Here is a 27,376-nt window from a genome sequence, read left to right as displayed (position 1 = left end):
ATGGAGCATGCTGGGCGTTGTAGTTTCAGAACTGCTGGAGGTTGCTCTATGGTTAATCTATGTTGTATACAGCAGTGTTCTGCCCCCCGGCTCCTATGATCAAACCCAGCCTGGGGCCCCATGTTCATGTGGGTTTCCTCCCATGCTCCAAATACATTCTGATGAGGGTAATTGTCCCCTGTGCGACTGGGATCAGGAATGATGGGAGGGAGTCATGCATTAGATTGTGAGCTGCTGGAGATGGTGGGAGTGATGCAAATCTTTATTACTGGCTGCAGCAGGAATAGGATTTTCTGGACATGCAGCAGCAGGACTACAGCGCCCAGAGATTGGTTCAGATTCAGAACAGAGAAGCGTCAGGTGTCGCACAGGATTCTGGGAGCTGAACAGTCAGGGTTTAGGGCGGAAGCTGGAGCAGGCGCCTGCGCAGTGAGTGGCGCTGAGGCTCCGCCCCCCCGGTGTTGGTGTGAGTGCTCCGGGTGAGCGATCTGAACGGCAGCCGCCATCATGTTAATCACCGTGTACTGCGTCCGCCGCGATCTGACGGAGATCACATTCTCCCTGGAGGTGGATCAGGAATTCGAACTAGAAAATTTCCGAGCCCTGTGCGAGCTGGAGAGCGGCATCCCGGCCGCCGAGTCCATGGTGAGGACCGAGCAGGGTGGGGGAGCGGATATATGCAAAGAGGGGAGTACACACACCTGAAGGGGAGGCAGATATACATACAGGGGGCTGTACACATACACCTGGGGGCAGATATACATAGAAGGGGCTGTAGACATACACCTGGGGGCAGATATACATAGAGGGGGCTGTAGACATACACCTGGGGGCAGATATACATAGAGGGGGCTGTAGACATACACCTGGGGGGAGGGGGGCTGTACACATACACCTGGGGGCAGATATACATAGAGGGGGCTGTAGACATACACCTGGGGGCAGATATACATAGAGGGGGCTGTAGACATATACCTGGGGGGAGGGGGGCTGTAGACATACACCTGGGGGGAGGGGGGCTGTACACATACACCTGGGGGCAGATATACATAGGGGGGGGGGGGGGCTGTACACATACACCTGGGGGGCAGATATACATGGGGGGGGGGGGGGGGCTGTACACATACACCTGGGGGGCAGATATACATAGGGGGGGGGGGGGGGCTGTACACATACACCTGGGGGCAGATATACATAGGGGGGGGGCTGTACACATACACCTGGGGGCAGATATACATAGGGGGGGGCTGTACACATACACCTGGGGGCAGATATACATAGGGGGGGGGGCTGTACACATACACCTGGGGGCAGATATACATAGGGGGGGGGGCTGTACACATACACCTGGGGGAAGATATACATAGGGGGGGGGGCTGTACACATACACCTGGGGGCAGATATACATGGGGGGGGGGGGGCTGTACACATACACCTGGGGGGAGGGGGGCAGATATACATAGGGGGGGGGGGGCTGTACACATACACCTGGGGGGAGGGGGGCAGATATACATAGAGGGGGGGGGGCTGTACACATACACCTGGGGGCAGATATACATAGGGGGGGGCTGTACACATACACCTGGGGGCAGATATACATAGGGGGGGGGCTGTACACATACACCTGGGGGCAGATATACATAGGGGGGGGGGCTGTACACATACACCTGGGGGCAGATATACATAGGGGGGGGGGGGCTGTACACATACACCTGGGGGCAGATATACATAGGGGGGGGGGGGCTGTACACATACACCTGGGGGCAGATATACATAGGGGGGGGCTGTACACATACACCTGGGGGCAGATATACATAGGGGGGGGGCTGTACACATACACCTGGGGGCAGATATACATAGGGGGGGGGCTGTACACATACACCTGGGGGAAGATATACATAGGGGGGGGGCTGTACACATACACCTGGGGGCAGATATACATGGGGGGGGGGCTGTACACATACACCTGGGGGGAGGGGGGCAGATATACATAGGGGGGGGGGCTGTACACATACACCTGGGGGGAGGGGGGCAGATATACATAGAGGGGGGGGGGCTGTACACATACACCTGGGGGCAGATATACATAGGGGGGGGCTGTACACATACACCTGGGGGCAGATATACATAGGGGGGGGGCTGTACACATACACCTGGGGGCAGATATACATAGGGGGGGGGGCTGTACACATACACCTGGGGGCAGATATACATAGGGGGGGGGCTGTACACATACACCTGGGGGAAGATATACATAGGGGGGGGGGGCTGTACACATACACCTGGGGGCAGATATACATAGGGGGGGGCTGTACACATACACCTGGGGGGAGGGGGGCAGATATACATAGGGGGGGGGGCTGTACACATACACCTGGGGGGAGGGGGGCAGATATACATAGAGGGGGGGGGGCTGTACACATACACCTGGGGGCAGATATACATAGAGGGGGCTGTAGACGTACACCTGGGGGCAGATATACATGGGGGGGCTGTACACATACACCTGGGGGCAGATATACATAGAGGGGGCTGTAGGCGTACACCTGGGGGCAGATATACATAGAGGGGGCTGTAGGCGTACACCTGGGGGCAGATATACATAGAGGGGGCTGTATGCATACACCTGGGGGCAGATATACATAGAGGGGGCTGTAGACGTGCACCTGGGGGCAGATATACATAGAGGGGGCTGTAGACGTACACCTGGGGGCAGATATACATAGAGGGGGCTGTAGGCGTACACCTGGGGGCAGATATACATAGAGGGGGCTGTAGGCGTACACCTGGGGGCAGATATACATAGAGGGGGCTGTAGACATACACCTGGGGGGAGGGGGGCTGTACACATACACCTGGGGGCAGATATACATAGGGGGGGGGCTGTACACATACACCTGGGGGCAGATATACATAGGGGGGGGGGGCTGTACACATACACCTGGGGGCAGATATACATAGGGTGGGGGGCTGTACACATACACCTGGGGGCAGATATACATAGGGGGGGGGGGAGTACACATACACCTGGGGGGAGGGGGGCAGATATACATAGAGGGGGGGGGCTGTACACATACACCTGGGGGGAGGGGAGCAGATATACATAGAGGGGGGGGGGGCTGTACACATACACCTGGGGGCAGATATACATAGGGGGGGCTGTACACATACACCTGGGGGCAGATATACATAGAGGGGGCTGTAGACGTGCACCTGGGGGCAGATATACATAGAGGGGGCTGTAGACGTGCACCTGGGGGCAGATATACATAGAGGGGGCTGTAGACATACACCTGGGGGCAGATATACATAGAGGGGGCTGTAGACGTGCACCTGGGGGCAGATATACATAGAGGGGGCTGTAGACGTGCACCTGGGGGCAGATATACATAGAGGGGGCTGTAGACGTGCACCTGGGGGCAGATATACATAGAGGGGGCTGTAGACGTGCACCTGGGGGCAGATATACATAGAGGGGGCTGTACACATACACCTGGGGGCAGATATACATAGAGGGGGCTGTAGACATACACCTGGGGGGAGGGGGGCAGATATACATAGAGGGGGCTGTAGACGTACACCTGGGGGCAGATATACATGGGGGGGCTGTACACATACACCTGGGGGCAGATATACATAGAGGGGGCTGTAGACGTACACCTGGGGGCAGATATACATAGAGGGGGCTGTAGGCGTACACCTGGGGGCAGATATACATAGAGGGGGCTGTATGCATACACCTGGGGGCAGATATACATAGAGGGGGCTGTAGACGTGCACCTGGGGGCAGATATACATAGAGGGGGCTGTAGACGTACACCTGGGGGCAGATATACATAGAGGGGGCTGTAGGCGTACACCTGGGGGCAGATATACATAGAGGGGGCTGTAGACATACACCTGGGGGCAGATATACATAGAGGGGGCTGTAGACATACACCTGGGGGGAGGGGGGCTGTAGACATACACCTGGGGGGAGGGGGGCTGTACACATACACCTGGGGGCAGATATACATAGAGGGGGCTGTAGACATACACCTGGGGGCAGATATACATAGAGGGGGCTGTAGACATATACCTGGGGGGAGGGGGGGCTGTAGACATACACCTGGGGGGAGGGGGGCTGTACACATACACCTGGGGGCAGATATACATAGGGGGGGGGGGGGCTGTACACATACACCTGGGGGCAGATATACATAGAGGGGGCTGTAGACGTACACCTGGGGGCAGATATACATAGAGGGGGCTGTAGGCGTACACCTGGGGGCAGATATACATAGAGGGGGCTGTATGCATACACCTGGGGGCAGATATACATAGAGGGGGCTGTAGACGTGCACCTGGGGGCAGATATACATAGAGGGGGCTGTAGACGTACACCTGGGGGCAGATATACATAGAGGGGGCTGTAGGCGTACACCTGGGGGCAGATATACATAGAGGGGGCTGTAGACATACACCTGGGGGCAGATATACATAGAGGGGGCTGTAGACATACACCTGGGGGGAGGGGGGCTGTAGACATACACCTGGGGGGAGGGGGGCTGTACACATACACCTGGGGGCAGATATACATAGAGGGGGCTGTAGACATACACCTGGGGGCAGATATACATAGAGGGGGCTGTAGACATATACCTGGGGGGAGGGGGGCTGTAGACATACACCTGGGGGGAGGGGGGCTGTACACATACACCTGGGGGCAGATATACATAGGGGGGGGGGGGGCTGTACACATACACCTGGGGGCAGATATACATAGGGGGGGGGGGGCTGTACACATACACCTGGGGGCAGATATACATAGGGGGGGGGGGCTGTACACACACACCTGGGGGCAGATATACATAGGGGGGGGGGCTGTACACATACACCTGGGGGCAGATATACATAGGGGGGGGCTGTACACATACACCTGGGGGCAGATATACATAGGGGGGGGGGGCTGTACACATACACCTGGGGGCAGATATACATAGGGGGGGGGCTGTACACATACACCTGGGGGAAGATATACATAGGGGGGGGGGGCTGTACACATACACCTGGGGGCAGATATACATGGGGGGGGGGGGCTGTACACATACACCTGGGGGGAGGGGGGCAGATATACATAGGGGGGGGGGGGGGCTGTACACATACACCTGGGGGGAGGGGGGCAGATATACATAGAGGGGGGGGGGGGCTGTACACATACACCTGGGGGCAGATATACATAGGGGGGGGCTGTACACATACACCTGGGGGCAGATATACATAGGGGGGGGGCTGTACACATACACCTGGGGGCAGATATACATAGGGGGGGGGGCTGTACACATACACCTGGGGGCAAATATACATAGGGGGGGGGGCTGTACACATACACCTGGGGGAAGATATACATAGGGGGGGGGGGGCTGTACACATACACCTGGGGGCAGATATACATAGGGGGGGGGGGGGCTGTACACATACACCTGGGGGGAGGGGGGCAGATATACATAGGGGGGGGGGGCTGTACACATACACCTGGGGGGAGGGGGGCAGATATACATAGAGGGGGGGGGGGCTGTACACATACACCTGGGGGCAGATATACATAGGGGGGGGCTGTACACATACACCTGGGGGCAGATATACATAGAGGGGGCTGTAGACGTACACCTGGGGGCAGATATACATGGGGGGGCTGTACACATACACCTGGGGGCAGATATACATAGAGGGGGCTGTAGACGTGCACCTGGGGGCAGATATACATAGAGGGGGCTGTAGACGTACACCTGGGGGCAGATATACATAGAGGGGGCTGTAGGCGTACACCTGGGGGCAGATATACATAGAGGGGGCTGTAGGCGTACACCTGGGGGCAGATATACATAGAGGGGGCTGTAGACATACACCTGGGGGGAGGGGGGCTGTACACATACACCTGGGGGCAGATATACATAGGGAGGGGGGGGGGCTGTACACATACACCTGGGGGCAGATATACATAGGGGGGGGGGCTGTACACATACACCTGGGGGCAGATATACATAGGGTGGGGGGCTGTACACATACACCTGGGGGCAGATATACATAGGGGGGGGGGCAGTACACATACACCTGGGGGGAGGGGGGCAGATATACATAGAGGGGGGGGGCTGTACACATACACCTGGGGGGAGGGGAGCAGATATACATAGAGGGGGGGGGGCTGTACACATACACCTGGGGGCAGATATACATAGGGGGGGCTGTACACATACACCTGGGGGCAGATATACATAGAGGGGGCTGTAGACGTGCACCTGGGGGCAGATATACATAGAGGGGGCTGTAGACGTGCACCTGGGGGCAGATATACATAGAGGGGGCTGTAGACGTGCACCTGGGGGCAGATATACATAGAGGGGGCTGTACACATGCACCTGGGGGCAGATATACATAGAGGGGGCTGTAGACGTGCACCTGGGGGCAGATATACATAGAGGGGGCTGTAGACGTGCACCTGGGGGCAGATATACATAGAGGGGGCTGTAGACGTGCACCTGGGGGCAGATATACATAGAGGGGGCTGTAGACGTGCACCTGGGGGCAGATATACATAGAGGGGGCTGTACACATACACCTGGGGGCAGATATACATAGAGGGGGCTGTAGACATACACCTGGGGGGAGGGGGGCAGATATACATAGAGGGGGCTGTAGACGTACACCTGGGGGCAGATATACATGGGGGGGCTGTACACATACACCTGGGGGCAGATATACATAGAGGGGGCTGTAGACGTACACCTGGGGGCAGATATACATAGAGGGGGCTGTAGGCGTACACCTGGGGGCAGATATACATAGAGGGGGCTGTAGGCGTACACCTGGGGGCAGATATACATAGAGGGGGCTGTATGCATACACCTGGGGGCAGATATACATAGAGGGGGCTGTAGACGTGCACCTGGGGGCAGATATACATAGAGGGGGCTGTAGACGTACACCTGGGGGCAGATATACATAGAGGGGGCTGTAGGCGTACACCTGGGGGCAGATATACATAGAGGGGGCTGTATGCATACACCTGGGGGCAGATATACATAGAGGGGGCTGTAGACGTGCACCTGGGGGCAGATATACATAGAGGGGGCTGTAGACGTACACCTGGGGGCAGATATACATAGAGGGGGCTGTAGGCGTACACCTGGGGGCAGATATACATAGAGGGGGCTGTATGCATACACCTGGGGGGAGGGGGTGTATTAAAACCGATGCAAAGGACAATTGGCTTGGTTGCCCATAGCGACCAATCAGCTTCCCCCTTACGGCATCACCTATCCTGGGGTAGGTGTCGTTATTTGTGGGTAACACTGGCTGCTGAGGCATTGTCTGCATATCGGGCCTGAGTGGCTGCTCGTGCAGGGACAGAGGGTTTCGGGCCGCGGCCTCATCTGGAATTTCCTGCCTGACGGGTAGAACATGAAGAGGCGCTGTCATGCGCTCCAGCCTAGATCTTCATCACAAGATATTTACACACCCTTTACATACAGGACTCATGTCATCAGAGCAGTGCATTGTGGGAGCTTGCCTAGATCACTGACATGCGGCCTCTACTTTCTCTTTGGGTGTGACTGGAGAAGAAAACGCCCTTAGACTCCCACAATATCACTTTTAGAGAATCGGGGTTTGCACTTGTTTATTTTTTTTTTTACAGGGCTTGCCCCCACCCCCCAAAAAAATCAGTTCTTTAAGAACCCCCCCCCCCCCTCCACACACACACAAACACTTTCTTAGTTTATCTGTTCAAGGGAAAGCTGGGTGACCACCTTTAGGTAACTGTAGACATGTTGGTTGTCGTCCATGTGCAGACCCCAGACATTGTAGGAGCCTTGGGGTCTTTTTCTTCTCCATTCACACCCAAAGAGAAAGTAGATCATTGGCAATTCTTGGAGTCTGGAGCTGAAAATCTTCCCCGGTTTGTAGCGACTGGATAAAAGATGTGTAACCACCTGATGTCTGATTATCCTATGCCACTGGTTTGGTCTTGCGGCGGCCATATTTGATCTGGCACTGTAGGGGGCCAGCGTAAAACTTCTTTAGCGCTCCGTTTTCCGTTTTGGGTCTATATGTTGGCTTGATGCTGCGGGGCAGGGCGTGTTAGGCCTGAAGTGACTCTGTGCCCCCCTGTGTTTTGAAGATCCTCTACGCAGAGCAGCTGCTTACCGACAACCAGCGATCACTCTCCTCTTACGGGTTAAAGGATGGCGACGTGGTGGTCCTGCGCCAGAAAGATCCCGCTGAATCTCGATCTACTCCAGCGTTTCCCGGTAAGAAGCTGTCGACATAAAATCTGTTTACAGTTACAGGTTGATAAAGCTTAGGGTTATACTCCTGTCACATCCAGAGCTGCAGCACTGGATTAGCGGTTTAGCTGAGCTCATTATGGCCACCTTGCCGTCAGGGAGCAGAGCGTTTGCTGCTGCTTATTGCTGTAGATCAAACACTACATCTCCCACAATGCAGCACAGCAGAGCATGATCTGTACAAACTGGTGCAGGAGGGGTATGAAGTCCTGTAAAAGAAAACTGTGAAACTCTGACTGCAGCTCTGGATGTGACTGGAGTAGAAGATAATAAGTCTGGGATCGGTAAAAGGATTCCATGTTCTGTGGCTGTGTCCAGAGACATACCCCCTATAGAGCTGCAGGTCCAAAAGTGGTCATTCACAGTGATGTTGTATGGGGGCAAGGGGAACGCCCACTAGAGGTGCAGTGAGAGATCTACACCTTGGTCTTCCTGACTACAGTTAGAGGTGTCTGGTAGATTGCAGGTTGGCACCAGGTGACTTTTGTGCCCTCTCCGCAGGTTTGCCGCAAATAGACTTCAGTAGTATTGCTGTTCCCGGGACCTCCAGGCCGCCAGCGGCCCCTCCTCAGCCCCGGGCCCCCCCTCCAGATTCCACCTCTTTTCCTCAGGGGCTGGATAACCCTGCTTTGCTGCGGGAGATGCTGCTGGCCAATCCCCACGAGCTCTCACTGCTGAAAGAGCGAAACCCACCCCTGGCGGAGGCGCTACTGAGCGGCGACTTGGGTACGTAGTCCTCTGTCCTCCTGCCGGTGCTGGACGTTGACCGCAGAGGCCTCATCGCTATCTTTTCCCTCCCGCAGAAAAATTCACTAAAGTTCTTCTGGAACAACAGCAGGAAAGAGCCCAGCGGGAGCAGGAGAGGATCCGACTCTACTCCGCTGACCCGTTTGACCTGGAAGCTCAGGCTAAAATAGAGGAAGAAATAAGGTAGGGCTCTTGGTCTGGTATCCGTGGTCTCCGGGTTTGCCTCGCTGTTGTCAGCCATAGCGCTAGTATAGGATTACTTCTTCATTGCTGCCGCGGGACTTAGAGGAAAGTTAGTAGATGCCTAGGAGTAACCTAGAACTGTGGAGGTTTTCAGACTCCATCTTAAAGGTGTTATCCGGGTTGGTCCGCAATCCCGCGCAGCGGCCACTTCCGGAGTCACGTGCCTGGTGGTGTTAGAACCCGCAGTGCATGCGCGAGTCTTATTTGGACTCGCGCATAGGCTTAGGGGGCTCTGATCACATACCCAATGTATGCCACAAGATCCCGAAAGTGGCCACTGCACGGGATCCTGGCGCAACCCAGAAAACCCCTTTAAGATTGAGGGTTTAACCCCTTCCCAAAGCCAAGCTATAGATATCCATCTTTGCCGCGGATGCCCCATGCAGCCAGGGCTTTTATCTACAGTCCTCACTCTAATTGCAGATCACTCCCTGCATAGCACTTAGAATTCGGGCTGGCACCGTGCCATCCTGACTCTCCACAGGTGCAGGGACCCATGTTCAAAGTAAGCATTGTATATAGGACTGGGACACAAAAGCAGGAACCTCCATAGCCAAAGACCCCCCCCCCCCCCCCCCCCCATGACATCACAGGATGTAACGGGCTTCCAGCTGTGACATGCAGGGATGACTAGGTCTGCACCCTCCCAGTATTCCTCTTTATGCTTAGCAGCCCTTAGATCGCTCGGAGATTTAGGGCAATAACTGTGGAAAAAATTCAATAAATGATAGAAAATTTAAATATAAACAAAAAACTGCTAAAAATTTTTCAAATTGCATCGCCCTCACCCGCCTGTGTCATCTTGAGCGTCCTTCTCCTGACATGGACACGTTACGTGGGCGTCTTGCACCCTTGTAGTAATTATTCCATATCATGCTGAATGTCACCCCAGAATCCAGACAGTTAATGAAAGGGGTTTTCTGGCCTTAGAGGGGACAACCCCTGTGGTCCTAATGTGTGCCCCCCCCCCCCCCCCCCCCCCCCCCCCCCCCCCCCCCCCCCCCCCCCCCAAAAAAAAATGCACACCTCTGCACCTGCACCACTGCCCTGATCCTGGGTGCTTCTGGTCCCCTCAGGACCAGGGACGGGCATGGGCCCGTGATCTCTGTGGCCAGTCACAGACCTTGGCGGTCACATCTCCTTGATGGATACGTCACAGTGTCCATTCATCAGGCAAGGCGCTGTTATAACTAGCTGGTCGCTTGGGGTCCGACTGCTGGGACCCCGACGGGTCATGGAATCGGGGTTCCTGTTCGCCTTTTCTGATGAAGCAGCAGGTCGTACATGCTCACTGCTGCTCCATTCATTAGATCTGTACTCGGCAATCTCCGGTGCTCCCATAAAGAATCCTAACGGGGAAACGGGACCCCTGTTCTCGTGATCAGTGGAGGGTCCCAGCGGTCGGACCCCCAGCAATCTTCTAATTATCCCCTATCCTGTAAATAGAGGAGAACGTAAAAACTTGGCACAACCCTTTAAACGCTCTGTCAGAGGGAGGTCATTGACTGTACAGAACATGCCCCCGCCCCATGTATTCTGGGAGTTGTAGTGCTTAGTGGTGTGAAGCTGTGAGTGAAAGGGATGCTTCTCTTTGCAGGCAGCAGAACATTGAGGAGAACATGACCATCGCCATGGAGGAAGCTCCGGAGAGCTTTGGCCAGGTGGTGATGCTCTACATTAACTGCAAGGTGAATGGTTACCCAGTGAAGGCCTTCGTAGACTCAGGTAAGGAGCGCTCCACTCTCAGGACATTGTGAGGGTCACACCGCATATGGGGTGACTCTTGTGTCTCTCTTCACAGGAGCTCAGATGACTATAATGAGCCAGGCCTGTGCAGAGCGCTGCCATATCATGAGGCTGGTGGACAGGAGGTGGGCCGGCATCGCCAAGGGGGTCGGCACACAAAAGATCATCGGTCGAGTTCATCTTGGTGAGTCATGTGCAACTCTTCTGGAGTTATGATGGTCTAGTGTTTGTGACTGAATTCCTCACAGTTTCCAAGATCTCTGCTTGCTGTCAGTGAGGGGGAGGCATTCTTGTTTACATCCTCAGACAGAACACCTTTCCCGACTTAGACTAGCTTATACCTGCACTGATGCATTGTAACAAACTGTGCTTAGTCCTTAGAGGGTTGTCTACATCAGGGATCAGCAACCTTCAGCGCTCCAGCTGATTTGAAACTACAACTCCCAGCATCACACTTAGGCTACATGCACATGAACGTAAGGGCTCCGTGCCCATGCTGCGGACCGCAAATTGCAGTCCGCAATGCACGGGCACAGACCGTGGAGCAGCCGCATCACTTGAATGGGGTCCGCGATCGGCATCCGATGGTCCACACCGCAAAAATGTAGTGCATGCGCTACTTTTTTGCGGTGCGGAGGCACGGCCAGAAACGCCACGGAAGCACTTCGTAGTGCTTCCGTGGGGTTCCGATCCGTGCCTCCGTTCTGCATCAAGTGAATGTGTCCGTGATGCAGAATGCACACGGCCGGTGCCCGTGTATTTCGGACTTGCTGTATGCGGGCCGCAATATGGCCACGGGGGGCACACGGTCTTGTGCATGTAGACTTACTCAGCGTTGGGATTCTAGTAGTTAGCTGGCGCGCTGCAGGTTTCTGATTCATGGTCTACACTGATACGTTGTAACAAACCCCCTAGCTATGTGAGCAGGAAGGGCTATTTTTCTCTGTAGGTACTGATTTCCCTTCTTGGTGTCAAGAACGCCAGATAATAGGTGGCAAGAAATTAGACTCGACGGTGTAAAGGTGCGTCATATCTATCGCCCAGCATCAGCCGCTGTGATATATCTGCTGCTTCCTTACACTGGCTGAATTTTAGACAGAATTAGTAAATCTGCCCCAAAGTAGATTATACAGTTGCAGAAGCTTTATACACAGGGGGCTGGATGTTGTGCACACAATGTACTTGTAGGAACTGGAAGCTAATAACGTGTGTTGTAATCTGAGGAATGGCTTGCATTGAACACCCCTGCCTCCTATTTGGGTTTTCTTGGGTGCAGGTTTTGCCACAGGTCTGGGTCATCTCCGGACTGAGTGTATTATCTGGGAGGTTCTGCTGCTTTCTATGTTTCATCTGCAGATTCTGCCTCCTTTAGGATATATGCCGTGCAGGTTCTGCCCCCCCTCATTTTGTGATCTTTGGGGCCCTGCCTCCTCTTCTGGTTGGGTTATCAGGGGTGCAGGCTCTGTCTCCTCTTCTGGTTGGGTCATCAGGGGTGCAGGCTCTGTCTCCTCTTCTGGTTGGGTCATCAGGGGTGCAGGCTCTGTCTCCTCTTCTGGTTGGGTCATCAGGGGTGCAGGCTCTGTCTCCTCTTCTGGTTGGGTCATCAGGGGTGCAGGCTCTGTCCCCTTATCTGGTTGGGTCATCAGGGGTGCAGGCTCTGTCTCCTCAGTGGTTTCGGTTTTCTGGCTCGGTTTGATGAAGTGTCTTGTGTGTTGCAGCTCAGGTGCAGATTGAGGGAGACTTCTTGCCCTGCTCATTCTCTATACTGGAGGAACAGCCAATGGACATGCTGCTTGGTCTGGACATGTTGAAGCGACATCAGGTATTTTCTTGACATTATTACAGACAAATTTGGATAAAAGGGGCAAATTCCAATGTAAGGCAAAGGACATAGCTCAGCCACATAGTTGTGAAAAGTATTTTTATTAGACAGGAGAAAACAAATTCCAGTCTCACAAGGGGTTTATATTAAAGTCTATGACTCTAAGGTCATACGCAGAGCAGAGTCACCGTGTAAATACATTACTGATCCTGTACCTATCCTAAGTTACATCCTGTATTATACTTATAGAGCTGCATTTGCCATTGCTGTTCTTACAGTGAAGTCACACATATATACAGTATTACTTACCCTGTACTGATCCTGAGTTACATCCTGTATTATACACCCTACAATTAGCTCTTACCCCAATCTCTTTCCTCCCCTGTCCAGACTCTCTCCACCCTAGATGAAGTTGCTCCTATATCACTCTGACCCTCCCGACACAGAACACGGCAACCCTGGCACACACCTGAAACACGTTTTCTCCAGCGCTGCTCCAGATGTGCAGAACGCCTTTGGAGAAAATTGTGACTATCAGCAAACAATTCAGCTCTCAACATCGCCAAACAAAAGTACTTCACCTCTCTCATCTCCTCACTCTCTAATAACCCAAAACGACTCTTTGACACTTTTCATTCCCTTCTAAGCCCTAAAGTTCCAGAACCTGTCACTGACCTCTGAGCTGATGGCATGACCACTTACTTCAGAGACAAGATTGGCAGTAGCCGGAAGGAAATAATCTCCCAGTCCCCAAATAATTTTAATCATTCTCCCTCCAATTCCTCCACATGCTCGCTCGCTCGCTCGCTCTCTCTCTCTCCTCTTTTGACCCTATAACAGAGGAAGAGGTCTCCAGGCTTCTCTCTTCTCAACCCACGACCTGTAGCAGTAATCCTATTCCATCTCACCTCCTCCAGTCCCTCTCCGCGGCTGTCATTACTCGCCTAACTACAATTTTTAACCTCTCTCTTCCGGTATCTTTCCCTCCTCTTTCAAACACTGTTATAACACCACTACTAAAGAAACCATCTCTTGACCCGACCTGTGCTGCTAACTACCAACCTGTTTCTAACCTCCCCTTCATCTCCAAACTCTCTACACGTCTTGTCTACTATCACTTAATAAGCTATCTCTCTGCAAACTCCCTTCCTGACCCCTTACAATCTGCCTTTCTCCCTCTTCACTCTACAGAAACTGCCCTTACTAAAGGGTCTAGCGATCTCCTAACAACAAAAAGAAATAGCGATTATTCTCTACTGATTCTGCTGGATCTCTCTGCAGCGTTTGATACCGTAGACTATAAACTCCTCCTCACCATGCTCCACTCAGTTGGCCTTAAGGCCTTAATAATAATAATTATTATTATTATTATTATTATTATTCCCCAGAGCTGCACTCGCTGTGTACATACATTACATATCCTGTACTGATCCTGAGAGTTACTTTCTGATTTATACTCCAGAGCTGCACTCTCCCAGCTTTCGATGCTTGTTCAGGGTCTGCACTGAGCTTGCTCTGGTGACTTGTATTCTGGGAAGTATCATCTTTACACCAGTCATGTACCTTACCTTACCAGCATAATAGGAGTCTTACTAATCTGTTAGGGGGTGCATTTCACAAGCTTGCTCACAGTTTTCAATAACAATCAGCAGTACTGTACAGTGAGGTAATTTGCATATCCTTCTGGGGGTTCCTCTGTCCAAAACGTTACTTGATGTTGGGAATGGTTCCTTCGTGCTGCTTGCTGGGGCATCAAGTAATTTCATATCTTCCCACAGTGCTCCATTGACCTGGAGAAGAATGTCTTGGTCATTGGCACGACAGGCACACGGACTAGCTTCCTGCCCGAGGGTGAGCTTCCAGAGTGTGCCCGATTAGCATACGGCCCAGGAACAGAAGACATACGCCCTGAGGACATTGCAGACCGGGAGTTAGCAGAAGTATTGCAGAAGTCTGCTGAGGAAGCAGGTATGCCGCATGTCCATTTTCTGTGCATGGGTCCTCCATGGCCTGCCATGTGTGGTGTCACTGTTATGTGCATGTGTCCTCCATGACGTGATGTGCATGCTAGCCCAATGATGACCTCCGGCAAATAGGCCTACAAATTTAGCTGATTGATGGGTCTGTAACCAGAGACAAGGCTGCACATACGTGACTGCAACCAGACTGACCATAGGCACTGGCAGATTATCCGAGAACGAGCTGATCCTGTAAGGTTTTATAATAAGAACCTTAACCTTCATGCTTTGCACTGCAGATGATAAGCACAGCAGACAAAATATACCATGACTAAAGGGGTTATCCACCTTTTGGCATGACCCCCCTCCCCCATGTCACTGGACCTGTGAAGAGGATACTTGCCTGCCTCCCTCCGCAGAGTTCTGGCTACCCTTTACCCCATCTCCCCCCCCCCCCCTTTCTCACTATCTGGTTTGACAGGGGCTCAAATGTGCCGCTGTGGCAAGTCATTGGCTGCATCGGCACATGTGACCCCTGTCAAACCAGACGTACATCTGGGACCCGATGCGATCATGGCAGCAGGGGACTGAAATAGCCAAAACCTTGCGGAAGGGAGCAGGGATGGCAACATGGGAGGGGGATTTTTTATTTTTTTGCCAAAAGGTCCGCAAAGGTGGATAACTACTTTTTAAAGGGGTTGTGCAAGAATGGGAGGGATTTTGGCAACCCCCCACCGCAACCGCCCCACAGAACCTGCAAAGGGAAGCTTGCTGGAGCCCGCTCCTTTTTCTGGAGCATTTTCCTGCGATGCTCCTCTGGGTTCCAGCGATGTCTACATCCGGCTAGACATTACCGCAGCCAATCACAGGCCGACGAAAACTCTTCCATTCTTGCACAACCCCTTTAAATTTCTTGGGCGGGAAAAAGTTTACATCCCCTTTCTTGATATTGGCTCTTTAGTGATCTTTTTGTTAGTATGTTATATTTTTTTCTTCCCATCCGTTCTGGTTGTGAGCAGCCTGATTGTGGTGGCCTCTACTCTGCAGGAGCCTCCTGGTATTTTGTGACTAATTGCACGCGCCTGGTTGTGTTCTCTTAATATCAGTTTGCTGTTTTGTTTCCTAATCCTCGCAGACCAGCAGAAACCGTGATGCATGTGTGTGTTATCTGCCGCAGGAGGGGCCGCACCGCAGGTAATCAGACAATGAGCCAACGCTACACTGGATATTATTCAGCAATGATGGGGTTAAGTGTCTTACTTCACAAGGTGCAGCTATGAGCACAGGATGGGGAATAAGTGTCTGATCACAAGAACAGGGACCGCTGTGCCTCCATGTGAATAGAGCTGGGGTCGCTCATGGGCATTGCTGCTCCTTTTCACTCTATGGGACTGCCAGAGATAGCAGAGCGCTTGTACTGGACAGTCACCGGCAGCCCCATAGAGCTAAGTGAAGCAGCAGCACAAGGGTGACTATCGATCCATAGAGTTCCTATTTTCATGATTGGTGGGGGCCCCAGCATCTTGACCCCTGTCAATCACACACCTATTCCCTTACGTTTGACTGGGGGATAACAGTTTGTAATGGGATAACCCCTTTTAAAGGGCACCTGACCCCATAGACAAGGTCTTCTTCATGACATACTGAAGGTGACAAGAGAATCCAGGCTGTTTTCTGGAGAAATGACAGGATAGGCTGCATTCTCAGTGATGTCACTGCAGCCTATCCATTCACTAGAGAGCAGCAGTGACATCACTGAGAATGCAGCCTATCCATTCACTAGAGAGCAGCAGTGACATCACTGAGAATGCAGCCTATCCATTCACTAGAGAGCAGCATTCTCAGTGATGTCACCGCTGCTCTCTAGTGAATGGATAGGCTGCATCTCAGTGATGTCACTGCTGCTCTCTAGTGAATGGATAGGCTGCATTCTCAGTGATGTCACTTCTGCTCTCTACTGAATGGACAGGCTGCATTCTCAGTGATGTCACTTCTGCTCTCTACTGAATGGATAGGCTGCATTCTCAGTGATGTCATCGCTGCTCTCTAGTGAATGGATAGGCTGCATTCTCAGTGATGTCACTGTTGCTTTCTAGTGAATGGGTAGGTTAGATTCTCAGTGATGTCACTGCTGCTCCCTAGTTAACGGACAGGCTGTGTTCAGTGATGTCACCACTTCTCTGTAGTGAATGGACAGGCTGCAATCTCTGTGATGTCACCACTGCTTTTCTAGTGAATGAATAGTTTGGATTCTTGAGGTTGGGACTCGTATATGAGGTTATATATTGTGCTCTTACTCTGATGATTGATTGTTATTTTTCTCATTTCTAGACAAAGAATCTACCTCAGAGGCAGGTCCGTCACTGGTTCCACCGATGGATGGATCTACCCACCCTGTCCACAATTCAGACAACGTCCCCAGTGCTCATCAAGCGTCCACCCCACTCTCTGCCTCAGAAAGCAGAGACGTTCCCAGAGAAGATGTTGCCTGCACTAGCGGGTCCCATACAGGAGGCAGTGAGCAAGTGGGTCACACATCCAATTTATTAGGATCTGCAGTCGCTGTTGACCAACCTGGAGTAGAGTCTTCATCTTCTCTGACATCTGTTGTTGATGGAGATTCAGGACTCGTGCTAGCTACTGCTGTTAAGTCTGCAGTTACCACCATTACTAATGCTGGCTCGGAGGTTTACAAGGAATCTGGGTGTGAGCCTCATGTAGATAACGCACCTCCTCCTTCCACGTTGACCCCAGTGGAAGACGGAGTACAAGAAATGACGCAGGTTCTTTGTGCCATGACTGAAGACATGATGGAACTTGGCACAGAGGTAATTCCTGATCTTGATGGCTGCAGACCCCAGATAAACATCACTGTCCAGGATCCTGAGTGCCAACATGTGTTCCGCAATGACCCTCCAACTAATCCGGAGGAGTCGGAGGACGTGGACAATGCAACCAAGCATGATTGCCCAAAGCCACCAAGCACCTCTGTCCAGGATGGAGATGAAAGCTGTTTCTCCTTGGCCACTGCCTTGAAAGAACTCCATAAGTTACTGATCATCAGTGGTCAAGGATCTGCTTGGGCTAGAGATGATGGAGCTTTGGGTGCTGAGGCTGATCATGTGGATGATGTTCAGGGCAGTCATCGGGAATCATGCCAAAATGGAGATGTGGACAACGACCTTCATCTGGAGACAGGAATGAGTGGACAAGTCGCTGACGAGGTGCCTCGGTCTAATGAGGCAGACTCCTTACAGGTAACCTCCAGAAATGACTATTCTAGCGACTGCATGGAGTCATCTGATGTATCTGCTCCTGATCAGCCCCTGCCTGGTACTGTGCGGAGTCAAGACGCAGACACTGGTGCGATGCATAACTCCGGTGACCGAGAAGCGGAGGAAGAACAAGTCCTAGAACTAAGCCGTGAATCTGAGGGAGCGGTCTGTGAATGGAGCTCATCTATGACTCCATCAGATCCCACTTCACATTCTGCTGTAGAGCGCATTGTGAGTGCAGGGTTCACCATGCATGATGCCCTTGTCGCCCTGGAAAGAGCTGATGGGAACGTGGAGATGGCGCTGCTCGCTTTGCTTGTTAAGAACATTGTTGTCCCCACCTAATTTATTGCATCTATACCGCCAGTGGACTGCGTAGAAGAACTTGCCTCTTGTCCTCCAAGCGCAGAAGATGGGCAGGACCTGTGGCTGGCGGACTGCTACCCTGTCTTGTCTCTGCAGTGGTTGCCCCAAATGTCCTCCTGTGGGCGAGATCTGGACAGGACTGTCTGCAACAGTGTCACTGAGGTCGTGATGTGCCTCCCAAAGCCATGAAAGCAATTGTACGTTTTAAACCAGGGATCTCTTAGGCTGTGTCTGTGCTGTTGAGATCAGACTTTCTAGAAATCCGAGAGCCATAATGAATGCATTTTTCTATCCTCCATCGCCTTTACTGTATTTTTTTATGTTTTCAGTTTGACTGCTTCCGCTGCTGGAATAGAGGGTTCAGCTAGTGACACTCAAGCCAAATAATATTCACCAAAATGCTATTTTTTAATAGCATTAATAGTATTTTAATTTGTTAATATCAAAATACATTTTTTTTTATTCCAGTCACATCCAGAGCTAAATACACAATCCCCATGTCTGCTGTTATCAGGTTGATTAGCTTGAGCGCTTCCCCTTGTCCACTTTTTCTTTTTGAAAAATGGTGAAGGTGATGTAAATGAGTGAGAGTATAAGCATTACTGACCCTGAGTTACATCCTGCATTATACTCCAGAGCTGCACTCACTATTCTGCTGGTGCAGTCACTGTGTACATACACCACTTATCCTGTACTACATCCTGTATTATACTCCAGAGCTGCACTCACTATTCTGCTGGTGGAGTCACTGTGCACATATATTACATTACTTATTCTGTACTGATCCTGAGTTACACCCTGTATTATACTCCAGAGCTGCACTCACTATTCTGCTGGTGCAGTCACTGTGTACATACATTACTTATCCTGTACTGATCCTGAGTTACATCCTGTATTATACTCCAGAGCTGCACTCACTATTCTGCTGTTGCAGTCACTGTGCACATACATTACATTACTTATCCTGTACTGATCCTGAGTTACATCCTGTATTATACTCCAGAGATGCACTCACTATTCTGCTGGTGCAGTCACTGTGTACATACATTACATTACTTATCCTGTACTGATCCTGAGTTACATCCTGTATTATACTCCAGAGCTGCACTCACTATTCTGCTGGTGCAGTCACTGTGTACATACATTACTTATCCTGTACTGATCCTGAGTTACATCCTGTATTATGCTCCAGTGCTGCACAGTATTCTGTTGAAGCAGTCACTGGGGGTCATTCACTAAGATTACTATGCCAGTTTTTGGCTTAAAGTTGCAAGACCCAGTTTTGCAACTTTTAAAACGCCTGACAATATTTTGTTGCATAGATGGGTTTTACTCTGTCCTTGCCACCAGGGAGCTGCGGAGGCAGGGACATTGGCCCCAGCAAGTTCATTAACGTCTACACACATTCCCAGGCATAAATTATGTCTGTAATGAATTCTAACTAGGTGCACAGACTGGCAGAGGGTGCACCTAATTGAAAAAGTGGAACATGGCTCCTCGTAAATTAGGCGCATCCTCCAGCAGCACAGGGGCTATCAATGACCCCACACCCCCCCCCCCCCCCCCCCCCCCCCCAAATTGTGTAAATACATGACATTACTTATCCTGTGTTACATCCTGTATTATACTCCAGAGCTGCACTCTGTGTTCTGCTGGGTGTTTATTTGAAATGGCGAGCCTGTGCACAGACGGAGCTCTTATAATATTAGAGGTGGGAAAAGGATAGTGAGTGCAGCTCTGGAGCATAAGATAGAATGTCAATAAGCCTGCATAGAAGTGCTCGCCAAACAAATCTGCCATGTTGCAGTGAGGTGCAGACTTTGGGTCTCTCCAATGGTGAAGATGTTTGGGGGTTTTTGCTTAGGCCGCGTTCACATCTCTGGTAGGAGTTCACTGGATTCTACAGATCAACCAGATCCCTACTGACTATAACTGGATCCGACTGGGACCCTTCTGCTTTTCTGCATGCAGTGTTTTTTGTCTGGCGTTTTTGCCAGAACAGCCAGCTGGATCAGGCATGCTGTAGATGTGAACACGGCCTTTTAGGTGGCAGCAGCTCTGGGTGTGACTGGAGGGATAAGCCTGATGTAGCTCCTGAGTTGCTCAGTCCTCTAATATGGAGGCTGATTCATAGGCCTGAGATCTGCCCGGACCTGTGCGGGGCGGTGCAGCCATCGCTCAGATGCCAAAAAATTAAACCATCAAACGTGGCCGCCCAATTCTTTATGCGGAAGGGAATAGTTCTGCAGACTCTAATCTCAATTCTCTGCATTAACTTCATGGGGTTTAAAGCTGTTCCATTCACTGACATGAGCCTTCCTGCATCAGGCTTTAGCTTTAATTTAACTTGGACTCTATGTAGGACTGTATCTTCTTAAAGGGGCAGTAACCTTCATGGGCAGGAGATTATTATAGCACAGCAGTGTTATGGGGGTGTGAATGTCACCGGAGGTTCTTGGCACTGGAGATGTGACAATGTCACTAGTCAACTGCTTTCCATGAGAGGCTGCAGTAACGAAAATCATGGAGGACGCTCACACCGCCATGAAGACTGGCGCAGCGAGTGGACGTGACGCCATCTTCTGCTTGTGTCAGGTTTCTTTGGTTTTCACCGAACACAGAAGTGAATCCCATCAAATATTCCAAGTAAGAACAATCCGATCCTGGTGTCGGACGGATATCTGACAGTGTGACTGCGCCACAGGCTTTGGGGTCAGATTGTGTTGGTCGGCCACTAGATGGCGCGTGCTGCCTCCTAATGTATTGCAGTTTTAAAGGAGTACTTCAGAAATAGGAGTCAGAGCGGTGGGGACTGGCAGCTGGAATCCCCTTCCTGTCCATCCAGTATGAGCAATGGCCTGCAGCCCCCACCAAGCATTGGAGCTGCTCCCTTCACCATCTAAGCCACGTGGCGTCACAAAGTGCAATATGGCAACTTTCAAGGGGTTTTCTTGAATAAGTGGAAAAAACCCCACTGCTGCAGCTTTCTGATCGTCGCCGTTTCCATTCCTCAGTGATTCAAATTCTGTCTCCTAATCATCCTTTGCAGCACCCAATACCCTATGACAGAATATGAACAGCATACAAATGGTTAAGGGAACAAAGAAAGTCAGAAGACCTTCTAAATATACTGTCATTTATTAAAGGGGTTGTCTGGGTGTTTAATATTGATGACCTATGCTCCAGATAGGCCATCAATATCTGATGCAGGGGGGGTCCGACACCTGGCACCCCCGCCAATCCTCTTTTGGAAGAGGTGGTGGTGCTCTGGTGAGCGCTGTGGCCCCCTCGCAGCTCACCAAGCACAGCGCCGGCCATTGTATAGTGGCTGTGCTTGGTATTGCAGTTCTGAGCTGCTCCTAGGTCATGTGACATCACATGCCCTAGGAAAAGGCTACAATAATCGCACGCGGATTACCACGCTGCATCCCTGCTTGCAGCTTGATAGCACGGCAGGTGCCATGATCCAGACCCTGCCTCTCATTGCTGGCACCTCTGCTACAGGTGTTACAGGCCTTACCACCGGTCTCTGCTTCCTGCTCCCTGCTCAATATAGCAAATGGCAGCAGATGCCCGCTCCGCTAAACACTGGCTGCAATGGTGACTGCCCGAGTGGGCATCTCCTGCTTGACCCTCCAAAAAAGGGGTTCCAAACGTCAAAGCTTCCTGGATAAAATCATACATGTCTGACCCTTGTCTCACCCCCCAAGAGCTGAGAGAAGTTTTAGGTCGCTACAGACTTTCCACCACTCGATTTTATAAGAATATCCCTATTCATTCCCAGCAAGCAGAGATCTTCAAAACAGTCACAACACAAAGGAGTTTTATCAAGCCCGCTGAGCCAGATTAGTGACAGATTTTTGCACAAGCCCTGCTTAGGTGGTCCCAACCATTTATAATAATTTATGCCGGAAATCTGGTGTAAATTACCCCTACATCTAGAGTTGGTGTAGATTTAAGTTTAAGCACACAGACAGGCGACGTGCCACGAGTAAGGAGCAAATGCGTGTATAAGACGTCGGTCTTTAAGAGGACTTGTCACTATATTAATAAATAGGAACGGTTTGTATGAGATCTGCGCTGCCATGAGTATGGCGTAGTTTAGCTGCCTGCGCCCCCTTGAGTTATGTCCCCCCCCTAAACTTAGCTTGTGATGGGCATCTTTGAAGTGATTCGCCACAGTGATGGCAACTGCTTTGCTTTTCTGCAAGGGAAGGTTTCTTCCCCAATTTGATGCTGTCCAATGAGAGCGTTGAGCCTCATTCACACGTCAATGATCCACGTAGCGCACGCGTACCTGTTGGTTTTAATGACACACGGATCGTTCATGGACATCTTCACGGATGAATCACTGACCACCCTATCGTGGATTTCATTGTGGACGTGTGAGTGGGGCATCAGAGTGGCCTGCTGCAGCATAGTTATATCTTGTGAGACCACGCTGTATACTGACTTCAGCCGAGACATCGTCTCACTCGGAGGGGGAGATTCTGTCCAATGATGGCATTAAGCCTCGTTCACACGTCAATGATCCACGGACAGCACATGTACCCGTTCATTTTAATGTGTGTATTCACACATCAGTGTTTTAGCACGGAAGCATGCTCATGGATCCATCATGCCCATTATAGTCTATGGGTCAGTGAAAAACACTGATGCAATCTGAGTTTCATCCATGTTTCATGGACCTTTAGGAGGAGATGCTATGGTAATTAGTTTTCAGCTGTACAGTGTCGGTGAAACTCGAATGACACACAGATCCTTCATGGACATCTTCCCGGATGAATCACTGACCACCCATCACGGATTTTACCATGGATGTGTGAATGGGGCATTAGAGTGGCCTGCTGCAGCATAGTTATACAGGGTGGGCCATTTATATGGATACACCTTAATAAAATGGGAATGGTCGGTAATATTAACTTCCTGTTTGTGGCACATTAGTATATGTGAGGGGGGAAACTTTTCAAGATGGGTGGTGACCATGGTGGCCATTTTGAAGTCGGCCATTTTTAATCCACCTTTTGGTTTTTCAATAGGAAGAGGGTCATGTGACAAATCAAACTTATTGGGAATTTCACAAGAAAAAGAATGGTGTGCTTGGTTTTAACGTAACTTTATTCTTTCATGAGTTTTTTACAAGTTTCTGACCACTTATAAAATGTGCTGCCCATTGTGTTGGATTGTCAATGCAACCCTCTTCTCCCACTCTTCACACACTGATAGCAACACCGCAGGAGAAATGCTAGCACAGGCTTCCAGTATCCGTAGTTTCAGGTGCTGCACATCTCGTATCTTCACAGCATAGACAATTGCCTTCAGATGACCCCAAAGATAAAAGTCTAAGGGGGTCAGATCGGGAGACCTTGGGGGCCATTCAACTGGCCCACGACGACCAATCTACTTTCCAGGAAACTGTTCATCTAGGAATGCTCGGACCTGACACCCATAATGTGGTGGTGCACACCCCGACATCCCCTTACATCTTTCAACCTGCTAGGAGAAACATACTCACCTATTCCCTTCCGCAGGTTTGCAGCTCGTTCGGTCCCCTGCTGCCGCCCTCTGATCCTGCTTCTTAAACATCCCGTTTGACAAGGGTCATGTGTGCTGCTGCAGCCAATGTCTGGCCACAGTGCTGATGCATTATCCATGCATCATGTCAGTGGGTCATGTGACATATGGGGTACACGTCCCTGCTTTGGCCAGTCATTGGGGCACACGTGACCCTGGTCATACCAGATGTTGACAAGCAGGACCAGAGTGTGGCAGGGGGGGGGGAGGCAAGTATGCTTCCCTCAGCAGGCCGAGAGAAGTCGTGACCGAAAGGCTATGAGCTGTGCGCTGCGATTGGCCAGTGCTGCAGCAAGGGACACGCCTCATACAAAAAATCAGTCCAGTGAGCGCAGACACCGGAGCCTATACCGGGCGAACGGAGCGGCGCCCAGACATACTAGTAAGTGCAGGGGGACCCCTGGGCGCCGCTCTGCCCACTGATATAGATGGTTTTTAGTTTGTATACAAGTGAAAGGTCCTCTTTAAATCCGAAGATTTTTTGTGTCTCCGCTCTCCACATCCTGCCAATGTGGTCTCCTCCTCTCCAGTCCTTTTGTATTTTTTCCAAAGCAGCAAACTTGAGTCCTGAAGGGTCCTGACTATGTGCAGATTTAAAATGACTAGAGAGCGAATGGTTCTCAAATACCTTTCTAATCTTTGACACATGTTCAGCTATTCTTTTTTCCAGTAGCCTCTTAGTTCCTCCAATGTATTGGCGTCTGCAAGGGCATTCAATGATGTATATTATATCACTTGAATCGCAGGATGAGAACTCTTTAATCGTGTGTTTATATCCATTGGAAGTAGATGTAATTACCATGTTTTTTTAAGGAATGATGTGGACTTGCAATTGTTGCAATGTCCACACCTAAAAATACCTTTGATATCTGCCCGTTTTTGTATAGTTTGTGATTTTACCATTGGGGGTTTGATAGATGGGGCTACCTTGATGCCCAAATTTGGGGCCTTTTGTAAAAGTAATTAATGGATTATCTGGAATCATGGCCCCAATGATCTTATCCTTCTGTACCATGTGCCAATGTTTTCTAATGTTTTTTGAATATTTTTTTATATTGTTCATTGTATGGTAGTACCATCCTAACTTTATCTTCTATATTGTTTTTCTGAAGTGGGGTAGTGTCATCAAAGAACGACTTCCTATCCATGTTTCGAACCCTTCGAACGGAGACACAAAAAATCTTCGAATTTAATGCACTCCTGCCAATGGGTTTGAATTCTGAATTCAAGCTCTTTGGCTTCTTGTAAAGTGGAGATGAGGTGGGTGCCACCGGCCGAGGTGGGTGCCACCGGCTGATTTGGGACCGTGCTATAATTAAATGTGGCCGGTCCTCCCTTTGCCGGTGACACTCACCTTATTACACGACATTTTCCCCGAAAACATCAGGAAGTATAACTAATATCACAACAGATGTGGGTATCCCGGGGTATTTTCAAGAAAAATAGTCAATCTCCAAGACAACAAGAAAGCCACATTTTAGTAGAGTTTAAGAATTTTTATGTTTTAACCCCTTCACGCAACATCATGTACATGGGGGAATGTGGTGCCTCACCGCATCCCCACGTGCCTGTACGTGATCGGCTTTCTCTGTCAGCGCAGGGAGCGAAGCGCTGAAGGTTCAGTGAAGCTGGGGTTGCTAGGCAACCAGAGACGCCGGCGGGAACTGCATCGGAGCTCTGACCCGCCCGCGATCGCTGTGATTGGTCCCTCTGCAGTATTGGACCAATCGCAGCGCATCAGGGCAGGTAAGGGAGGGACTATGTGCTTCTCCTTCTCTCTGATCGTCCCAATTCCTGTCAGGGAAGCGATCAGAGAAGGAGAGAGTGTGAAAATCTGCTGTACATTAATACCTACCAGATCGAATTAACCCCTTTTGTGCCGAAAAGCTGCTTCTGTGCCCCAGTCAGTGACACAGATCAGTTCTGTGCCTCATCAACAGCCGGTCATCTGTAGTCAGTTCTGTGCCTCATCCCCTGCTTCGTACATAATTAACCCCTTCAGTACTGAACCACAGAGCAGAACCCCAAGCCTGTGTGTATCCAGGATTACAACAAGTTCATGGGCGGAGTGGATCTTTCACACCAGGTACTACAGCCCTACAGTGCCTTAAGAAAATCTAAGGTGTGGTACAAAAAATTTGCTGTGTACCCAACCCAAGTGTCACTATATAATGCCTTTGTCATCCACAGAACAGCAGGTCATGGGGGGGCCCTTCTTGGAATTTCAGGAAAAAATAATAAAAAAATAGATTTTTGGCGTTCAGGAAGGAGAGGGCAGTTTTTCATCCAGCAGTGCTTCTGGGGTATCAAGACTAATACGTGGGCAGCATTTCCCTGGAGTACTTTCCCCCCCCCCCACAGAAAAAAAAAAAGGCGACCCCAAAAAAGGTGTAGAGTTTGTTCGGTTAAAGGGATTAGGAAAGACACCACTGCCCCTCTAAACCGGGCCTCTGCATTGGAGAGTGCTTTCAAGTTTATCACACCTCCACTGATATCCATTAAGTCCATTTCACTCATTTCTTAATTAATCCATGGCAAGACATTTTCAGTTGAGCATTTTTCCATTTGGCAATCCAATAATAGCTCCCCCCAAAATAAAAAAAATAAAAAACATTAGATGAATACATTGAAAGGTGTCATTTTATTAAATGAGGCATTTCTTCAATTTCCTTTTATGTTCTGGCACCCCCAGAGCCTCGTTTTTGCGGTTTTCACTGTCGGGTGCCTCAGGGTGTCTTCAAATGCGACATGGTGCCTGAAAATTATTCCAGCGAAATCTGCCTTCCAAAAGCCACACGGCGTTCCTCCCATTCTGAGCCCCGCTGTGTGCTCATACAGCACTTTACAACCACATATGGGGTGTTGACGTACTCAGGAGAAAATGGGTAACAGATTATGGGGTGCATTTTCTCCTGCTACCCCTTGTTAAAATGACAAATTTGGGCCTAAAGTGAGATTCTTGTAAAATATTAAATTTTTCATTTTCACTGCCAAGTCTTTCTAAATTCTATTAAAACGGCTATTGGGCCAAAATTTCCAGCGAAATCTGCCTTCCAAAAGCCACACGGTGTTCCTCCCATTCTGAGCCCTGCTGTGTGCTCATACAGCACTTTATGACCACATATGGGGTGTTTCTGTAAACTTAAAAATCAGGGTAAGGGCTCATTCAGACGGCCGTATGCTGTCCGCAAAAATACTGAATGCTATCCGTTTTTTTGCGGATCCGCAAAAAAACGGATCTGCAAAAAAACGGATAGCATTCAGTATTTTTGCGGACCCATAGACTTCAATGGGGCCATGTCCTGATTTTCACGGACAAGT

At 50.7% G+C, this 27,376-nt stretch overlaps 1 protein-coding gene and 2 non-coding genes across 4 annotated transcripts; 2 read left to right on the top strand and 1 right to left on the bottom strand.

Moving 5' to 3' along the window:
- The first annotated feature begins 421 nt into the window (after nucleotides 1-421).
- Nucleotides 422-18,777, top strand: LOC120994704 (protein DDI1 homolog 2). Of its 2 annotated transcripts, XM_040423478.1 has the most exons (10): nucleotides 422-645; nucleotides 8,159-8,288; nucleotides 8,826-9,050; nucleotides 9,128-9,254; nucleotides 10,912-11,039; nucleotides 11,116-11,244; nucleotides 12,779-12,882; nucleotides 14,661-14,850; nucleotides 15,976-16,034; nucleotides 17,172-17,308. In XM_040423478.1, the coding sequence occupies exons 1-9, from the start codon at nucleotides 508-510 to the stop codon at nucleotides 15,990-15,992; spliced, it is 1,188 nt and encodes a 395-aa protein (XP_040279412.1). In that variant the 5' UTR covers nucleotides 422-507; the 3' UTR covers nucleotides 15,993-16,034; nucleotides 17,172-17,308. The 2 variants fall into 2 exon arrangements, with proteins under 2 accessions (XP_040279412.1, XP_040279404.1); XM_040423470.1 differs by lacking the exons at nucleotides 422-645; nucleotides 8,159-8,288; nucleotides 8,826-9,050; nucleotides 9,128-9,254; nucleotides 10,912-11,039 and having other exon boundaries at nucleotides 11,224-11,244; nucleotides 17,172-18,777.
- Nucleotides 16,587-16,773, top strand: LOC120987484. Its single transcript, XR_005776081.1, has one exon. It is a non-coding gene; the product is annotated as a small nucleolar RNA SNORD17 (small nucleolar RNA).
- LOC120987485 lies at nucleotides 16,599-16,785 on the bottom strand. Its single transcript, XR_005776082.1, has one exon. It is a non-coding gene; the product is annotated as a small nucleolar RNA SNORD17 (small nucleolar RNA).
- Nucleotides 18,778-27,376: the final 8,599 nt, after the last annotated feature.

This window comes from Bufo bufo, chromosome 1, assembly GCF_905171765.1.
Source record: "Bufo bufo chromosome 1, aBufBuf1.1, whole genome shotgun sequence".
In the NCBI taxonomy this organism is placed as follows: Eukaryota; Metazoa; Chordata; class Amphibia; order Anura; family Bufonidae; genus Bufo; species Bufo bufo.
Note: the sequence above shows the minus strand (reverse complement) of the source record. Positions and strands in the feature narration are given on the sequence as shown.